The sequence below is a fragment of the Loxodonta africana genome, chromosome 1, assembly GCF_030014295.1.
Source record: "Loxodonta africana isolate mLoxAfr1 chromosome 1, mLoxAfr1.hap2, whole genome shotgun sequence".
Lineage (NCBI taxonomy): Eukaryota > Metazoa > Chordata > Mammalia > Proboscidea > Elephantidae > Loxodonta > Loxodonta africana.
This window is the reverse complement of record NC_087342.1, coordinates 99,103,504-99,119,385: the sequence shown is the minus strand read 5'-3', so window position 1 is coordinate 99,119,385 and position 15,882 is coordinate 99,103,504. Positions and strand designations below refer to the sequence as shown.

The 15,882-nt window shown below is 48.3% G+C and overlaps 2 protein-coding genes across 2 annotated transcripts; both read right to left on the bottom strand.

Moving 5' to 3' along the window:
* Positions 1 to 7,228: 7,228 nt before the first annotated feature.
* Positions 7,229 to 12,245, bottom strand: PIM1 (Pim-1 proto-oncogene, serine/threonine kinase). Its single transcript, XM_010587976.3, has 6 exons — positions 12,078 to 12,245; positions 11,858 to 11,964; positions 11,704 to 11,754; positions 11,248 to 11,614; positions 9,528 to 9,704; positions 7,229 to 8,768 (listed from the first exon to the last, which is right to left on the bottom strand). Exons 1-6 carry the CDS (start codon positions 12,157 to 12,159, stop codon positions 8,611 to 8,613), a joined length of 942 nt encoding a protein of 313 aa, XP_010586278.1. The 5' UTR covers positions 12,160 to 12,245; the 3' UTR covers positions 7,229 to 8,610.
* A 146-nt stretch (positions 12,246 to 12,391) lies between these two features.
* Positions 12,392 to 12,865, bottom strand: LOC135232851 (transcription initiation factor TFIID subunit 4-like). The gene has a single exon (XM_064294483.1). The coding sequence runs from the start codon at positions 12,863 to 12,865 to the stop codon at positions 12,392 to 12,394; it is 474 nt and encodes a 157-aa protein (XP_064150553.1).
* Between the last annotated feature and the right edge of the window lie 3,017 nt (positions 12,866 to 15,882).

The following is a 15,882-nucleotide window of genomic DNA, read 5'->3' as shown; positions in this document are numbered from 1 at the left end:
GGTTTATTTATAGTTCTTGTAATGGAAACTTTCAATAGCACACTGTTAAGTGGGAGAAAAAAAAAAGATTGCCAAAGATATGAGGTCCTCTATGTAAAATCTTTTATATATACATAAAATACATTACTGGATGTGTATATATACGTGTGTGTGTGTGTATATATATACATATATAAAACCAAACCCAAATGCACTACCCTCAAGTTGATTCAGACTCACAGTGATCTGTAGGACAGAGCAGAACTGCCCCATATGGTTTCCAAGGCTGTAAATCTTTACCAAAGGAGACTGCCACATCTTTCTCCTGTGGAATGGCTGGTAGGTTCAAACTGCTGATCTTTTGGTTAGCAACTGAGCGCTTTGATTCGTGCATCACCAGGCCTCATATATATATACATATATATGTATATATACATGTATACATATGTATGTATAAGCCCATCGCTGTCAAGTTGACTCTGACTCATAGTGATCCTATAGGATAGAGTAGAACTGCCCCATAGGGTTTCCAAGGAGCGACTGGTAGATTCGAACTGCATGTAAAGTTTGGATACGCTATAAGAAGTGGGGTGGAAGGATTATATCACATAACTTTAATTCACGCCTTTCTACCATTATTTTTACTAAAAAGAATGTGTCATTTTTATAAGTAGCCAAAAAAAGTATTTTTTACTCTTTTTTTGTGTGCTTTAAGTGAAAGTTTACAATTCAAGTCAGTTTCTCATACAAAAACTTACACACACATTGTTATGTGACCCTACTTGTTCTCCCTACAATGTGATAGCACACTCCTTCTCTCCACCCTGTACTGACAAAAAAAAAGTATTTTCACACAGAAAATATGGGGGTATCTGTGCCTCGCAGGAACTTCGTGAATGGGACTGAGAGCGACCTGTGGCAGGATGGAATTCAGGGTAGAGTGTGTCTCAGTCTTTTTCTTCCAGACAAGTGATATTCACTTACTGAGTTTCTAGGAGACCCTGGGCTGCGATATCTAGGAGGCTATCGGGTCCCCGGGTCTGGAGTTCAGGAGAAGGTCTGTGCGGGTGTTATGGGTTTGTTATAGAGAAGGGACGCTAGGGGAGAAAGCACAGTCGTGCAGTGGCTGTACTCAATATCTTCCCTTTGCCTCTTCAGATCCACTCCCTGACCTTTTGCATCTTACTTTGTGCCCTAGACACTGGCCTATGTGGACTGCATGACCTGGAACTGATTCCCTACCTCCTGGCTTCCTGTTGGGTTCAGCCAATGGGAGGCACTGGTAGGAGATCAGAGGGCAGGAAGAGAGGTCAGGGTATTTATTTCTCTGGCTCCCTCCAGGTATAGTTACCGTAGGCTGGCTGCTTCTCTCAAATGATGGTCACGGCATTCTCCACACTGTGTGTGTGCCTCCCAGTTCCAGCTCCTGCTTTCTCCTCTGGACCTTGAGGTCTGAAACAGATCACAGTCCCACTAGCCTTAAGGTACAGAACTTCCTCCTGTGGTTCCCCGGTAACCTGCCTCATGCCTTTGTAAATAGTTTTTTTTTTTTAATACTCTCCTCACATTACCCAGTGTGAGTGTGCCACCTGTTTCCGGACCAACACAAAGGGCTTGGGGGTGAGGAGAGGCGTGAACACCCAAGTTTAAAGGGCAAAGAGAGGGAGAGGTAACTAGAGCTAAGTGACAGAGAAGTTGAAGGCAAACGAGGGGTTATGAAACCAGGGGAGGTGTTTCAAGAGGAAGGGAGGGAGACATAATGTTATGAAGATTGCAGAGGGATCAAATAAGGATGAGATCTCAAACGTGCGTTGGCTGGGCCATCTTGAGGGGCAAGAGGAATGGAGAGAATTGAGTGGGTGGCTATGAGAGAAGGGAAAGACAAGAGACGAAGAAAGGTGAGAGAAGGGAGTGGGGCAGGGGAGAAAATCAGGACAGAGGCAGGAAAAGGAGGCAGCGACGTCACAGAGTGAAGAAGTATGGGATCTTTAGTTTGGGTGGAAAACCTAGTGGTGTAGTGGTTAAGTAGTGGCTGCTAACCAAAGGGTCAGCAGTGTGAATCTACCAGGCGCTCCTTGGAAACTCTATGGGGCAGTTCTACTCTGTCCTATAGGGTCGCTAGGAGTCGGAATTGACTCGATGGCACTGGGTTTTGGTTTAGTTTGGGTAAGGTGCGCAGGGGTAAGCCTAAAATGAGTGTGTATGCACAGGGGTACACACACTCAACACACACACTCACAAATAAACATACATACACCACCATGCTACATCCTTCACATCACACACACCAAAGTTACATGGGTATACACACATACACACAGCACTGCACCACACCATCACCTCCACACACCGGACACACATACCACACATACACTACACAACACTGCCACACCACACAGACTATATATCCCACGCCCACACACACACACAACAGTTACTGCCACATCTATAGATTTCACTGGGAGCCCATGCAACATTGTACCATTGTGTTGCTGGGACACATGTCTATTCTGAACCCTGGAGGGACGGGTGAGAAAAGTTCTGGTTCTGTCTATTCGTGCATGAAAAAGTTCTCAGCATTTCCAGCATGGTCTGTGACACATCGTAGGTGCTCTGTGGATAAGTCTGAAGTGGCTACATGGTCACTGCCTGCTGGTTCTCACCCTGGGCTGTTAGGGATGGCACGGTAGTCGAGAGCTATGGCTGCTAACCAAAAGGCACCAAATCCACCAGGTGATCCTTGGAAATCCTATGGAGCAGTCCTGCTCTGTCCTATAGGGTCACTCTGAGTTGGAATCGACTCAACGGCAACAGGTCTCTCTCTCTCTTTCTCTCACACCTTGTTGAGTGTGCTGACCTCCTAAGCCATTTAGGTGACCCAGGGGGCGCCTAAAGCCTAGCCTCCACCAGCCACAACCCAAATGCCTGTTGACAAGATGGAATATCTAGAGTGAAAATGAATGGCTGCTACATGCTACAACGTGCATGGATCTTTGTAACATAGCATTGAGTGTAAAGAGCAAGCTCCAGATAATCACTACATACATGTGTGACACCATTTTTTATAAAGTTCACCAACAACGAAAACAACACTGCATAATTTAGGGACACATAGAAGATTTTTCTTTTAAGTAAAAGAACGCTAAACACAAAATTCAAGATGGTGGGCTGTATCTGTGGGTGGGCAGAGGACGGACTAAGAGATGGATGTCATTGCTAATGTCCTGGTTCTTAAGTCGGGTGGTGGATTCACCCCGCCCCCCATATAATAAAATAAAAGCAGGTCATGCTTGGACCATGAGAACATATCCCGAGCCAAGGATTATGATTACTCTAATTCTGTGCATCAAATGTCCTGTTACAATAAATAAAAATAATAAAGACTGTCCCCTCAGCTTGACCATAGTTCTGCTTATTTTTGCACTTCCTCCCACAGCGACGCTGAAGGGTCATTGCAACCTTGCTCTTGGCAATCGGGGTTAGTACTGCAAGGCTGGGCAGGAAATGAACTGGGGGATGAAGCCATATCTGCTTTAACACTGTTCTCGATAGGTCCTTTGTGGTGACGGTTTCCAAGAACCAGCAGAGCAGTTGAAAGAGCTGAGCAATATTTACAAGAAATGTGGCCTTGCCCCACCCCTGCCCTCCCTTGTCCTCTTTCTCCTCTCTTTACCACCTCCAACCCTTTCTCCCCACCCAGGCCCAAGTGAAGGGCTGCTCACAGGAGCCCAATAGTAAATATTTCCACAGAACAGATCCACTTACCCAACTCTCTCCGGAGTCTGGAGAACAACTGCTCAGGACCTCCAGATCCTTGGCCCTGAAGGGACCCTGGAATGGCCCTAAAGGGACCCTGGAATGGCCCCGAAGGGACCCTGGGATGACTAATCCACACAAATGCTAAGTAAATGGCAGTATGGCAGACTAAGGAGCCCTGGTGGCGCAGTGGTTAAGCACTGGGCTGCTAACCAAAAGGTTGGCAGTTCCAAACCACCCAGCAGCTCCACAGAAGAAAAGACCTGGCGATCTGTTCCTGTAAAGATTACAGCCTAGGACACACTATGGGGCAGCTCTACTCTGTCCTGTAGGGTTGCTATGTGTTGGAATAGAGTCAGCACACAATGACAACAACATGGCAGAGTGAGCATAGACTGCTACTTCTTAAAGCATGTGACCTTTTACAAGATACTTAACTGCATGGTGCTGGTTCCCCATCTATAAAATGTGGATAAATAATAGCACCTACCTCATACAGAGTCGTCGTGAGTTTAAATGAGTTAATACATGCAAAGCGTGCAGAATAGTGTGGGAGCACAGTAGGTACTGAATGAGTGTTAGCTACTGCCACTGAGGACACACTGTACACCTGGCACTAGGCTAAGTAATTATGAAAGATGGAGATGAATCAATGAGACCATGGTCTAGTGCAGGGATTAGCAAACATTTTGTGTAAAGAACCAGATAATAAATATTTTTGGCTTTGCCGGCCATACGGTCTCTGCCACAACTACGCAAATATGCCGTTGTAGCAGGAAAGCAGCCATAGACAATATGGAAATGAAAGAGCATGGCTATGTAACAAATCAACTTTACTTATAGACACTGATATTTGAATTTCATATAATTTTCACATGTGACGAAATATTATTCTTCATCTGATCTTGTTTTCAACCATTTAAAAATGTAAAAATCCATAAAAAAAAATTGTTTTTTAATGTAAAATCCAGTTGTAGCTCACAAACCATACAAAAACGGGTACCATACCAAAGCAAGTGGTCCAGATTTGGTCCGTTTGCTGATCCCCAGTCTAGTGGGGGGAAAAAATATTAGCCCCTTTGGGTTGCTCTCTGTTGTATCTGCATGTTCAGTGCCTCACTTTACAGGTCAATAAACCAAGGCTCATTCTTCAAAGTCCTGTTGAAATGCTGCCTCCTCTTTGAAGCCTTCCAGGTCGCCTCAGCCAAAGGCAGTAATAACTCCATCTGCTGCCTCCTACATGATAAGCACATATATGTCCATTACTAATAAAATTTATCATAAATATTTAAGGCAAACCAAAAGTTTTAAAGAGTACAAACATCTTCATCCTCCCCATGTAGCTTATGAGGTAAAGCATTGCCAAAACAGTGAAGGTCTCTGAGCAGATTTAAAAAAAAAGAAAACAAAACTCATCACTGTTGAGTTGATTCTGACTCATGGCAACCCCATATGTTACAGAGTAGAACTGAGCTCCATGGAGTTTTCTTGGCTGTAATTCTTTACGGAAGCAGATTGCCAGGTCATTCTTCCATGAGGCTGCTGCGTGGATTCGAACTGTCAACCTTTCAGTTAGAAGTTGTGCACAAACCATTTGCACCACCCAGGGACCCTCCTGTGCAGATACTCCTTCCCCAAATCACAACCCCCCTTCTTCTCCCACTGTTCTGACTGTGGAAATTTTTTTTGTCGCCCTGTCCCTGTACATAGGTATGAGTCCGTAAGCAGGAAACAGTATTTGTTTTCATGTACGTCAGTTATTTAATTCAATCCTAAGAGCCCTATCAAGAAACATCCTCATTTAGAGATTAGTCTCATAGAGCATAACTTGTCCAACGTGTCTAGGAAAAGCGATGGGGGTAGAGTCCAAGCCCAAAGCTGGTTCCCAGATGCTCCTGACCACTGCTTCCCTTTCTCCTCTACATTCCCATGGCCGTGGCACTGATCCCACACAGCCCTATTCATTATATGACTTCTTTTCCACACTAGATTTTCAACTGTCCATAAGAAGAGGTTAAATATTATCTTTTCACCCTCTCCATAACACTCCCTAATACCTTGCACCCAATCGGAGCACAAGATAGAAGCGCCTTAGCAGTCATCACCCTAGCAGTCTCGATAGAGGAGAGGAAAACAGCCAAAAACCAAGAGTATGGCTTGCCGGACTTCACTAGGAGCTTGGGGCAACTGTAGTCGATCAAGTGTCAACTTTACTGGAAAGGATGAAACTTGCAATCCTTATACTCCAAGGGGTGGGGAGTGGGGGGCGGGGGGTGTGTGCAGAGAAAAGGGGAACCTCAGAAAATCAACCCCACAGAACCAAGAAATCCTTCCTTCCTTCCTTCCTGGTAGCTACATGGGGGCTGAGCTGGGGTGTGGGATCTAGTCAAAAGGCTTAAGGGTAGACAAACACTAGAACCCAATGAGGAATGAGGGGCACTGTGGCCTAGACCCTCCAGCAGCTTGCTGAGAGGTGTTGTCCAAAGGGTGGGGTGCACCGAAGAGGAGGGGAGCGAGATGATCCACAGCGAGGGAGGAGTGTTAGAAATAAGAAACCAGTATTTACTAATACTTAATGCACGAACCGGCAGCGGCACCCCTTCCCCCCGCACCCCCCCTACACACACACATGTGCTCTCAGCCCATCAGGACATACTCAGAGATACGTGGGTTCCAGCTTTCAGTCTAAACTACCTCGCACGAAACGGACAAGGGGCTTAAACAGATTGCTGCAAAGAAACCACACTGAAAATACTAATTATTCAAGCACCATCAGAAAAAGGCCGGGCTAACATTTCACCTACTCCCACCACAAGCTCCTTCCTTGTCAATAACATTGGAGGGGAGAACTCTGGCTGTTAAGCCAAAACTTGTGTTTCTGTCCATCCACTATTTACGATGAACCCTCACATTAAGGTGAAAGTAACCTGATTCAGGAGCTGAGAGTAATAGTTACATAACATATGTGTGGAAAGTACACACTTGATTCAAGAGATGGGAGTAACAGGTAGATAACGTATGTGGAAGGTACACACTCAAAATGTTTTACTAGCGGGAAAGACAAAAAGCTTCAACTGTTAAAAGTAATAGGGGTATACATGGTATCCCTAGACCAGCACTATCCACTAAAACCTTCTGTGATAAAACGTTCTATGTCTACACTGTCCCAGGAGGCAGCCACAAGTGTCTCCTGAACACTAGCTACGTGGCTAACACAAATGGGAATAGCCACATGTGTTCTATTAGTTCAGCTCTAGAATTTGATCAGGAAATGAAGCGGGGATTTCACTGGACCCCTCATACCAAAACTGGTCCACACAATTATCAACCCTACTCCTAGGCCATACATTCACTTCAGAAATCTGCTGAAGGAAAGCTGATTTGAGCTGAAATTCCCTTTCTTCTCCCAGGACAGGATATTGGCACTGACCAGGCACTCAAGAAATGTACAATTTAGTATGCATCTGTATGGACAACACTTAGAAGCTGTAAGTTAAGACAAAAGATTTTTATTCAAAAAACGCCAAGTATAAAAAAAAAAAAATAATAAGATCTCTTTTATTCCCCTGTACAGTATTTCACTCAGATAAAACCAGCAGGCTACATGCTGCTCAAAACACAGCCCCAGAGAGGATCCGGAAGGCACACCATCCAGAACTGCTTTACATATATCTATGCTATATACACAAGTCAGCAACGCCCCCTCCCCATCACCCACAGAACCCAGACCCACTTGGGTAAGTGGGTGAGGGGGCCCCATGGCGGTCAGGGAGCTGCAGCAGCTGTCCTGCCTGAGTCCCGTCACCCCACGAACAGAGGCAAGCGTCGCAGCCCTCCCCAAAAGGTCCCCAAGTCAGAACAGGAAAAGAGGAAAGAAAACTAGGGCAGCAACCTTGGAAGCTCAGAGCAGGGGGAAGGGAACCAAATAAATAAATAAATAAATACATAACGTTGACCTCCAGGTTAGAATGCACATCTTTCCAAAAAGGGGGGGGGTGGAGAAAAAAAACAGGCAATAACTTAAAGGCAAAATTTAAGGGAAAGAAAAAAAAAAAAAGATCAACTACAATCCTTTGTACACTACCATGCCAACTGTACACACATTTACAGGTTTTCTGTTGATTTGCATTGTTTGTGCATTTTGTGTGTGTATGTGTGAGGTCTTGGCTTTGAAATAGTTAAGTAAAAAACCAAAAAAGGAAGACCAGTTTACTCGGAATTTTACTAAAGGAGGCAGAAAAAAGGGCAGGTGGCTCAGCATTTTGGCCCTGTAGCCTCTTCCATGGCACCTTTCATATGAAGGGGGGTGGGTGGGGGGAAAGAAAAATAGGGAACCAAACCCAGGCAGATTTTTGGAGAAGCAGCAGGTAAAAGAGGCAAGTTCAAGTATTTCTCCCAGCACAGCCGGAGTCCCCACAGAAGGCACTCAGAAGAGTCGGAAGAGGTGACAGGGACTTAAAATGGTGCTAGTCCTATATCCCATCCCAACCTGTTTCCCCCCTACCCGACCCGTCGCGGCATTCAGCAGAACTCGTGATGAAGGGAACAGTTCCATGGCAGGGTCCTCACCCACCCCCCACCCCCCACCCCCAGGGATCTTGCAGAAGCCCAGCCATGCTGGACACCTATGAGAAGAGCGGCTATGGGAGTTGAGGCCTAGGACGCCTGGAGTGGAGTCTCTCCCTCCCTCACCCTCCCACCCTTTGGGAGGCAGCCTCCAGGGGCCTGGGGTCTGGAATGAGTTGTAAATGTTGTTCCTGTATCAAGCACTGTCCTGCTTGGTGAGAAGTGTCACTGGTACTTAGGATGCTGGAGATGGAAGCTTCCCCTCCCTTGGGCATTTGACAGGGAGGGGATGACCTGCCAGAAAAGCTGCTATTTGTTGGGCTCTGGTGACAGGCTGTGGAGATGGATCTCAGCAGTTTCCTGGGGCAGGAGGACATCTTGCATCCACGGGTGGTTCTGGATTTCTTCGAAGGATGGCCGATCTGATGGTCTCAGGGCCAAGCACCATTTAATGAGATGCTGACACTCTACAGAAAGCAGGATAAACAGAGGTTATGAATGACTCAACTTGTTTTTTGCAGTGCAAAAGACTTCCCAATTTGCTTCCCAGGGACTCACAAATCTGGGGTCCAAAAAAAGCCATGTTCTTTCTAGAATACCAACTGTATGCTTGGTATCTTTAATAGAAGGTATTCACTAACATCTGGATCCTCTGGCCTGCTCTTAGCTAAAAAAAACTGCTCCCCTCTTAAATCTGTGGTTGTACACATCAATAGCTGGGGCCTTTCCCATGACACCCACTCAACAGAAATAGGAGGGATGATGACAACGGAGTTTGATGAGACACCACTGAGCATGATGAGGTGATTCAATTCACCTACGACTTACAAGTATGAACACCACCCACAATGAGGTCACTGGAACTACAATATTTAGAGGGCTACTGCCTTAAGACAGCTAAAAGAGCCCTCAACTTTTCACTCCCTGGAAAAACGGCCAGGAGTTCAAGCATCAGGTTAGTCTCTATTGGTACTTAAAAAAAAAAAACCCAAAACTTCAGAGAAACTAGATTCTCTCATTTTTCTTTACATCCTCAGACATGTATTTCCTCTGACCTCCCAAGGAAAGCTCAAAAGCAAGCCACCTGATTTCTGGGGAGTTCTCGAGGGTAAATTGTTGGCCTAGGATTCTGCTAAGTCCAGGGTCACAGCAGCCACAGTGAAGCGCTCCAGAATTCACTCTCTCCCAGGAGTGACAGCCTAGGCAAGCGGGTTCCCAGAAGTTACCTGAAGAGACCCTCTGCCTGAAGAAAACTTGGCCCCTGATGATCTCCTCATCGTGCTCAAAGGGAATGTCTCCACAGACCATATCATACAGCAGGATCCCCAGGGACCAGACAGCCGCCGACCTGCCGTGGTAGCGATGGTAGCGGATCCACTCTGGAGGACTATACACTCGAGTCCCTGTGAGCCGGAGGGAATAGGAAGGAGAACACATTTTAGCAAAAATAAACACAAAGCAACTGGGTGATATGGTTGAGTAATTTTTTAAAAAAAGTACTTCTCTCCTTTTTCCTCAGGAACTGGGTGAACTCCATTCCCTGCCCACCCTCCTCAGCTAAAAGGAGAGTGGACGAGTAGCTTAGGGCATCTCTCCACCCCAAAGCATTACCCACCTCTCTACCAGCCCAGACCATAAACTGCTTTACCAACTGCTCCAAGAAACAAACAGGACTGGCAGCAGACCCAAACCCTGAGGCCCGCATGTGGTAGGACCACCCACAAGGGATGAATGGATGAGTGTCTGAGCAATCAAGGGAGGTATGCCACAGACTATCCTCAAACGGCATTGAACAGTTGCCCAGGAACCTGGGTGAGATTCTCATCTCGGATTCCATCCACGCGAGGGCATTTACACAACATCAAAAGTCAGGGTGCTCTTTGGGAGGCCTTCCTCCCCACCCTCTCAGTGCAGGGGCAGACACCCATACCCTTTCCTCCCCAGACAGGGAAGGCAGGCAGAACTGCCAGGCTGGTTTCAGACCACGTGATTCCTGTTTACAAACTTTGGGTTGTAAAAAAAAAAAAAGGTTGTCACTCCGCTGGTACTCACTAGGGGGCAGCAAAGACTCGAAGGAAAAAAAACATGGGAGGACCCAGCCAGCCATTAACTGTTAAATACAAAAAATGCAACCCAACCCAGCGTCCTCCAAGGGCAAATAAACACAAACCACCAGCCCAAGTCACAAGTTTTGAAAGGCTGTCGTTTGTTAGGTTAAGCCGCTCAGATGATGACCCACCCTCCTCTGCTTTGATCTCAAGCTCTTCATTCCTGCTTTCCTGAGAGAACCCGCTCCAAGCCCCTCCCTAGGGTAGGTTTTCATCCTCTCTGAGGAGACACCCAACTAATTTTCAAACCAACAACAGATCTTATTTCACAACTTTCATTCCTGGCTCCCTCACCCCACGACACCAAAACAAAACAAACAAAACAAAACAAAAAAACCCCAACAACAAAATAAACTAGTAAGTGAAACTACTGTTTTCTATTCCTTATCCCTTCCTGGATCAAAGGGGAAAAACGGCCGCTCTAAAAACGACCTTCCAGAAAACTAATTTCCTTATAAAACAAAACAAAAATTACAAAAGCGACATCAATGTTCATCTCTCCCGCCCTCCCCTCCCACCCTTTTACTGGCGGGGAAACTGGGTCAGGCTTCAAAAATCTGGGCTACGGCCGGTTGCCTGTAACCTCTTACTCATCGGGAACGCTTGGAACTCATTGAATTCCACTTAAAAAATAAAATTATGCCAGAAACATTACAGGTTCAGTTGGCTTGAAATCCCCGACCTTACTATGCTGGGAAGCGCTCCCTCGCCCCACCCCTCCTAGCGTCGAGCCAGGCGGCCCGGTGACCTTTCCAAAAGGCAGGAGAGGGAGACTGACTGGCCGAGGCCTCCAGGCCGGGCCGAGTCACCTGGGCAGTCCCTCCCGGGCCTGGCTCACCATCGAAGTCCGTGTAGACAGTGTCCTTGAGCAGCGCCCCCGACCCGAAGTCGATGAGCTTGAGCTCGCCGCGATTGAGGTCGATGAGGATGTTCTCGTCCTTGATGTCGCGGTGGAGCACCCCGCAGTTGTGGCAGTGCTGCACGGCCTCCAGCACCTGCCAGAAGAAGCTGCGGGCCAGCTCTTCCTGCAGGGCCCCCCTCTCCGTGATAAAGTCGAAGAGGTCTTGCACCGGCTCGGGCCTCTCCAGGATCAGGACGAAACTGTCCGGCCTCTCGAACCAGTCCAGGAGTCTAATGACGCCGGAGAAGCCCGAGCTCACCTTCTTCAGCAGGACCACTTCCATGGGCACTCGGGTGCCATTGGGCTGCAGGGGCGACGGGGCCGCGTTAGGGAGAGAGAAGAGAGGCGCCCCCTCCCCACCCGTCACAGGGTCGCTCCCTTCAGGGCACTCACCAGCTCTCCCCAGTCGGAAATCCGGTCCTTCTCCACGTGCTTGATGGCCACCTGAATGCCCAGAGAGCCCCCGTTCAGTCCCCTTGCCAAGGCCAAAACAGACCCGTGAGCCCCCCGCCCGGCGCGCCCTCCCCACGGCGGGGCGCCCACTCACCGGCAAGTTGTCGGCGACACGGATGCCTGAGTAGACTGAGCCGAAGCCGCCGCTGCCCAACAGCGGGCCCACCTGATACTGCGACTCCAGAGGCTCCTTCTCCTTGCCTAGGCGACCGAGAGGCACAGGGGGCTCAGTGCCGGCCCACGAGTCCCCAGCACGCCACCCTGAGGGTCCAGCCGCCCCCACCACTACTATCCCCGGCCCGGGGGGTACTCACCGGGCGCCAGTTTGGTGGCGTGCAGGTCGTTGCAGGGCGCGGCGCGCAGGTGGGCAAGCGAGTTGATTTTGGACAAGAGCATCCCCACCTCCAGGGCGTCGGCGCAGGGTTCGTGCCTGGAGGAACTGCCGCCGGGGCTGGGGCTGGGGCTGGGGCCGGGGCTGGGGCCGCGCCGGTGGCTGCGCCTAGGGCTGGGGCTGCGGCTGCGGGTGGCGTTGCGGCTGCGACTGCGGCTGGAGCTGAAGGCCGAGGACGAGTCGGAGGACGACTGGGGGCGCTGCCCGGGCTGGCGGCGGGCTGGCGCGCCGGCGGGGTCAGGCTGTGCCGAGGGCGGCGGGGTGGGCGGCTCGTGGGCTTCGTGCGGCAGCGCGCTCTGCGACTCGGGACAGGGGGCTCTTGACGGCTGCCGCCGCCGCTGCTGCTGCTGCTGCTGCTGCTGGAGCTCCCGCTGCCGGTCCCGCCACCGCCGTCGCTGGCGCCGCCGAGTCCTCTCGGGCCTCCTCTGCCACCGCGGCCGCTGCAGCAGACGCCCGGCTCGCCCGGCCGCCAGGAGTAAAGGGGCGGAGCGCGCCGGCGGGGGGGCGGGCGGGGATGGGCGGGGCCTCTCCCGGAGGCCTAGGCGGGGAGCCTGGCGGCCGGGCCCGCGGAGGGAGGAGAGGGGGTGGGGAAGCCACGGGACAGGGCGACTCCCCTCGCCCCCCGCCCCGCGCGCTCTGCCGCCTCGCCCCTGCCCCGGCCCCGCCCCCGCCGGCGCGGCTCCAGCCAACCAGAGACCGGCTGATCTGCATAATACGGCCACCCCGCCCCGCTCTCGCGGTCAGAATGGTCTCTACGCCGCCACGACGTGGCGGGAAGGAAAAGGCGCCAAAATGGAGGGGGAGGGGCGCGGGGCGTGAAGGGAGGCGGGAGCAGGGTGCCGGGCCGCGGGGGAGGAAGGATGGGGAGGGGCGTATCGATTCAAACCCAAACAATAACAAAGCCATCAAAGGCCGCCCGAGGCCGCCTTTGCCGCTCTCGGTTTCTCGGAGGTTTTTGGGTCAAGGGCTCGAGCTCGAGCCTAACAAGTTGCGCCGTGACGAGGGGCGTTGGTGTGTCAGGCGGGAAGGCCGGACGGCCGGCACGCCGGGGTGTGAGGGGACTGTGTGTGGGGATGCCGACGAGGGTGGTCTTTCTGTGTGACTCAGACCCGAGACCTCCAAGTCTGGCTGGGCGGGATGACGACGCTCTGTGGCTTGGGTTGGGTTCTCAGGGGGTTGTGTGCGTTGGGGGGCGCGTAGGGGGCGAAGGATCTGCAAGATTGTGAGTCACGGCGGTTTCATCGAGGGAGTGGGGGTGTCTCAGGCCTGAAATAAAACTGGGGGAGAACTCCGCTTCTTCGGGAGAAGGTTACAGATCTCTCTCGGCTGTTACAGCCGATTAAAAGATCAGCCCTCAAATTCTCCAACGGATTTCTATTTTAAAAACGCAGAGAGGTACCAGTGGATCCTGATTCCTAAGAAGTGATGTGTGTGAAAAAAAAAAAGTGGTCCGTAAATAGGAAAGCACGAAACAAATGTTAGTATTATGATGCCAGATGCTGTCACAGCCCAGTCTGTAAGGGAGGGAGGGAGGGAGGGAGAGGAAAATTCCTGATCTAAACGAGGGTGGGAGGGTGTGCTTGATTTAATCAGCGTTTTCTCGTTGTATTCACCTTTTCATCAGCCTGTTATTACCAGTCAGGCAATACCAGCAATTATTGGCTGACCCCAGCCTTGTTGTCTAAGAGGAAACCCCCTTTCTCTCCCCATGTGGAAAGAACACGGAAAACTGGCCAATTCGACTTTCATCCTTTGTCCTTTTTAACTTCATGTAGAGTTGATAACGACGTGTGAAATGAGTTAATTAAAATTCTATGTAATCCATAAATTGAATTGTCTTGGCCTAAGTCATTGAAGGCTAACTACGTTCCATTTTAATTTTTTCAAGTTTCTGCCATTTAAAGGATAAAAGGGTGTTTGAGGATCTCTGTAGTTGTAGTTACTGATGAATTTAAATGTTTCATTACAGGTTTTGTGCAGTGCTTGTTTATAAAAATGCTCAGATATTTAACAACTTTCATGAAATTATCTTCTAAAATATTACATATTTTCCTTTTGTCCTCGTACTGTGGCCCAACTCATTCATTTTTGATGACTAGAAGAAAACCCAAGGGAACAAGAATTATTTCCTTTTTACAGAGAGGAAAATGAAACATAAGTAGGATGACACAGGGTCATAAAACAGCTAAGGGAAGAGCAGAAATGACCCAAATTAAACTCCTGAGTATTCAAAGTTTTCCTTCTATCAGGGTCTAAAATTGTCCTTGGCACTGAGTACGTGATCAGTAAGGAAAGCATACCACCCCTACCCCCAATCCCTCTACCTTCTCTTTCCTTTCTCAAGCCCTCAGATCAGATCTAGCCAAACTGGACTATTCCCAGTTGTTCTCACTCACCTAGTGGTTTTGAGACTTCCCATCTTTGCTGAGGCAGTCAGCCTGTTCTGGGAGTGTCCTCCCCTCTTCTCCACTTTTATTCAAAGCCTTTCCACTCTTCAGGACACAGTTGTACTTCCATTTTAGAAGGATGAGCAAACTCCAAGCATTCACTCACTGACCAGCTCACTCATCTGGCAATCATGCTTTCTTCAGATCTCTTTTTTTGTTAATTAACTTTTCAGTTATTTATGCCTTGTCTCCCAAGTCTACTTTGTATGGTCCTTGAATGAATACTTCTTTATGCAACACTGGTTGACCAAAGGAAGACTGTAAAACTTTTCATTCGTAATGGGTCCCAACAAAATGGTCATGATCAAAGTCAACTTATACCAAATTTAAGTCAATTAAATGGGCTTAGGCAAAATAAAGTTCAGGCTAGGGGCAAGGCTTTAAACTGAGCCTGGTTTCAAATCTGGGCTCTGGAGCCTTCAGGTTAAGGGACATTGGTCAAGTTACTTAACCTTTCTAAGCTTTAAAACCCTAAATGGGGGTAATAATAGCACCTACCTTATAGGGCTGTTTTAAGGAACAGATAAAATTCTGCATGTAAAGTGCACAGTCAGGCACAGAGTAAACTTCTAATAAATATTAGCTATGATGATGACAATATGGTGATTATGATTACAACAGCGATGATGGAAAGGAAGAATTTGGGCATGGTCTTACACCTTGCAAGGCTTCAAAGGTGAAATGCTGGATAAGTATTTTGATTTTAACCATCTTGGGAGAGAATGTGATTCAGAATAATTGTATATGTTAAATCAACTTCGACCTTAATTTTTCACTTTCTGTAGATCTTTGTTGAGCTAAATATTTAATCAATGCTAAAGTGATTAACATTTAATATGTCTGCTATACATGGTGGGGGCTCCACAGCTGGAAGTTACAAAACATGAACTGTGTCGGGCAAAGGGATTTTATTTACCTAAAACTGCTTATAAAGATAATTATTAAAAGTTCATTGCATTAAAAGTGACTCTCTCAGGGTAAGAAGCTTGATGTTTTGATTCATCAAAATGTAGTTTTAATGATAAAAACAAGAGTTATCTGCGGCGTCTCAAAGAATCCAAGAAAGAATCAGAAAAATCACCCTAGTATTAAATGGCAAGTGCTTTTGGAAAGATGAAGACCTTAATTATGCTAACTACTCTCAGGAAAGAGGGGAATTTGTTAATGTTAATTTGAACAATATCCAAATTAATCCTTAGGTGGTTTCCATATTCTACCTGATATGGATTTAATCAAGTCTTTGTCCAAGGGTTGACGTTAGCAATTTCTGTAATCATGAGT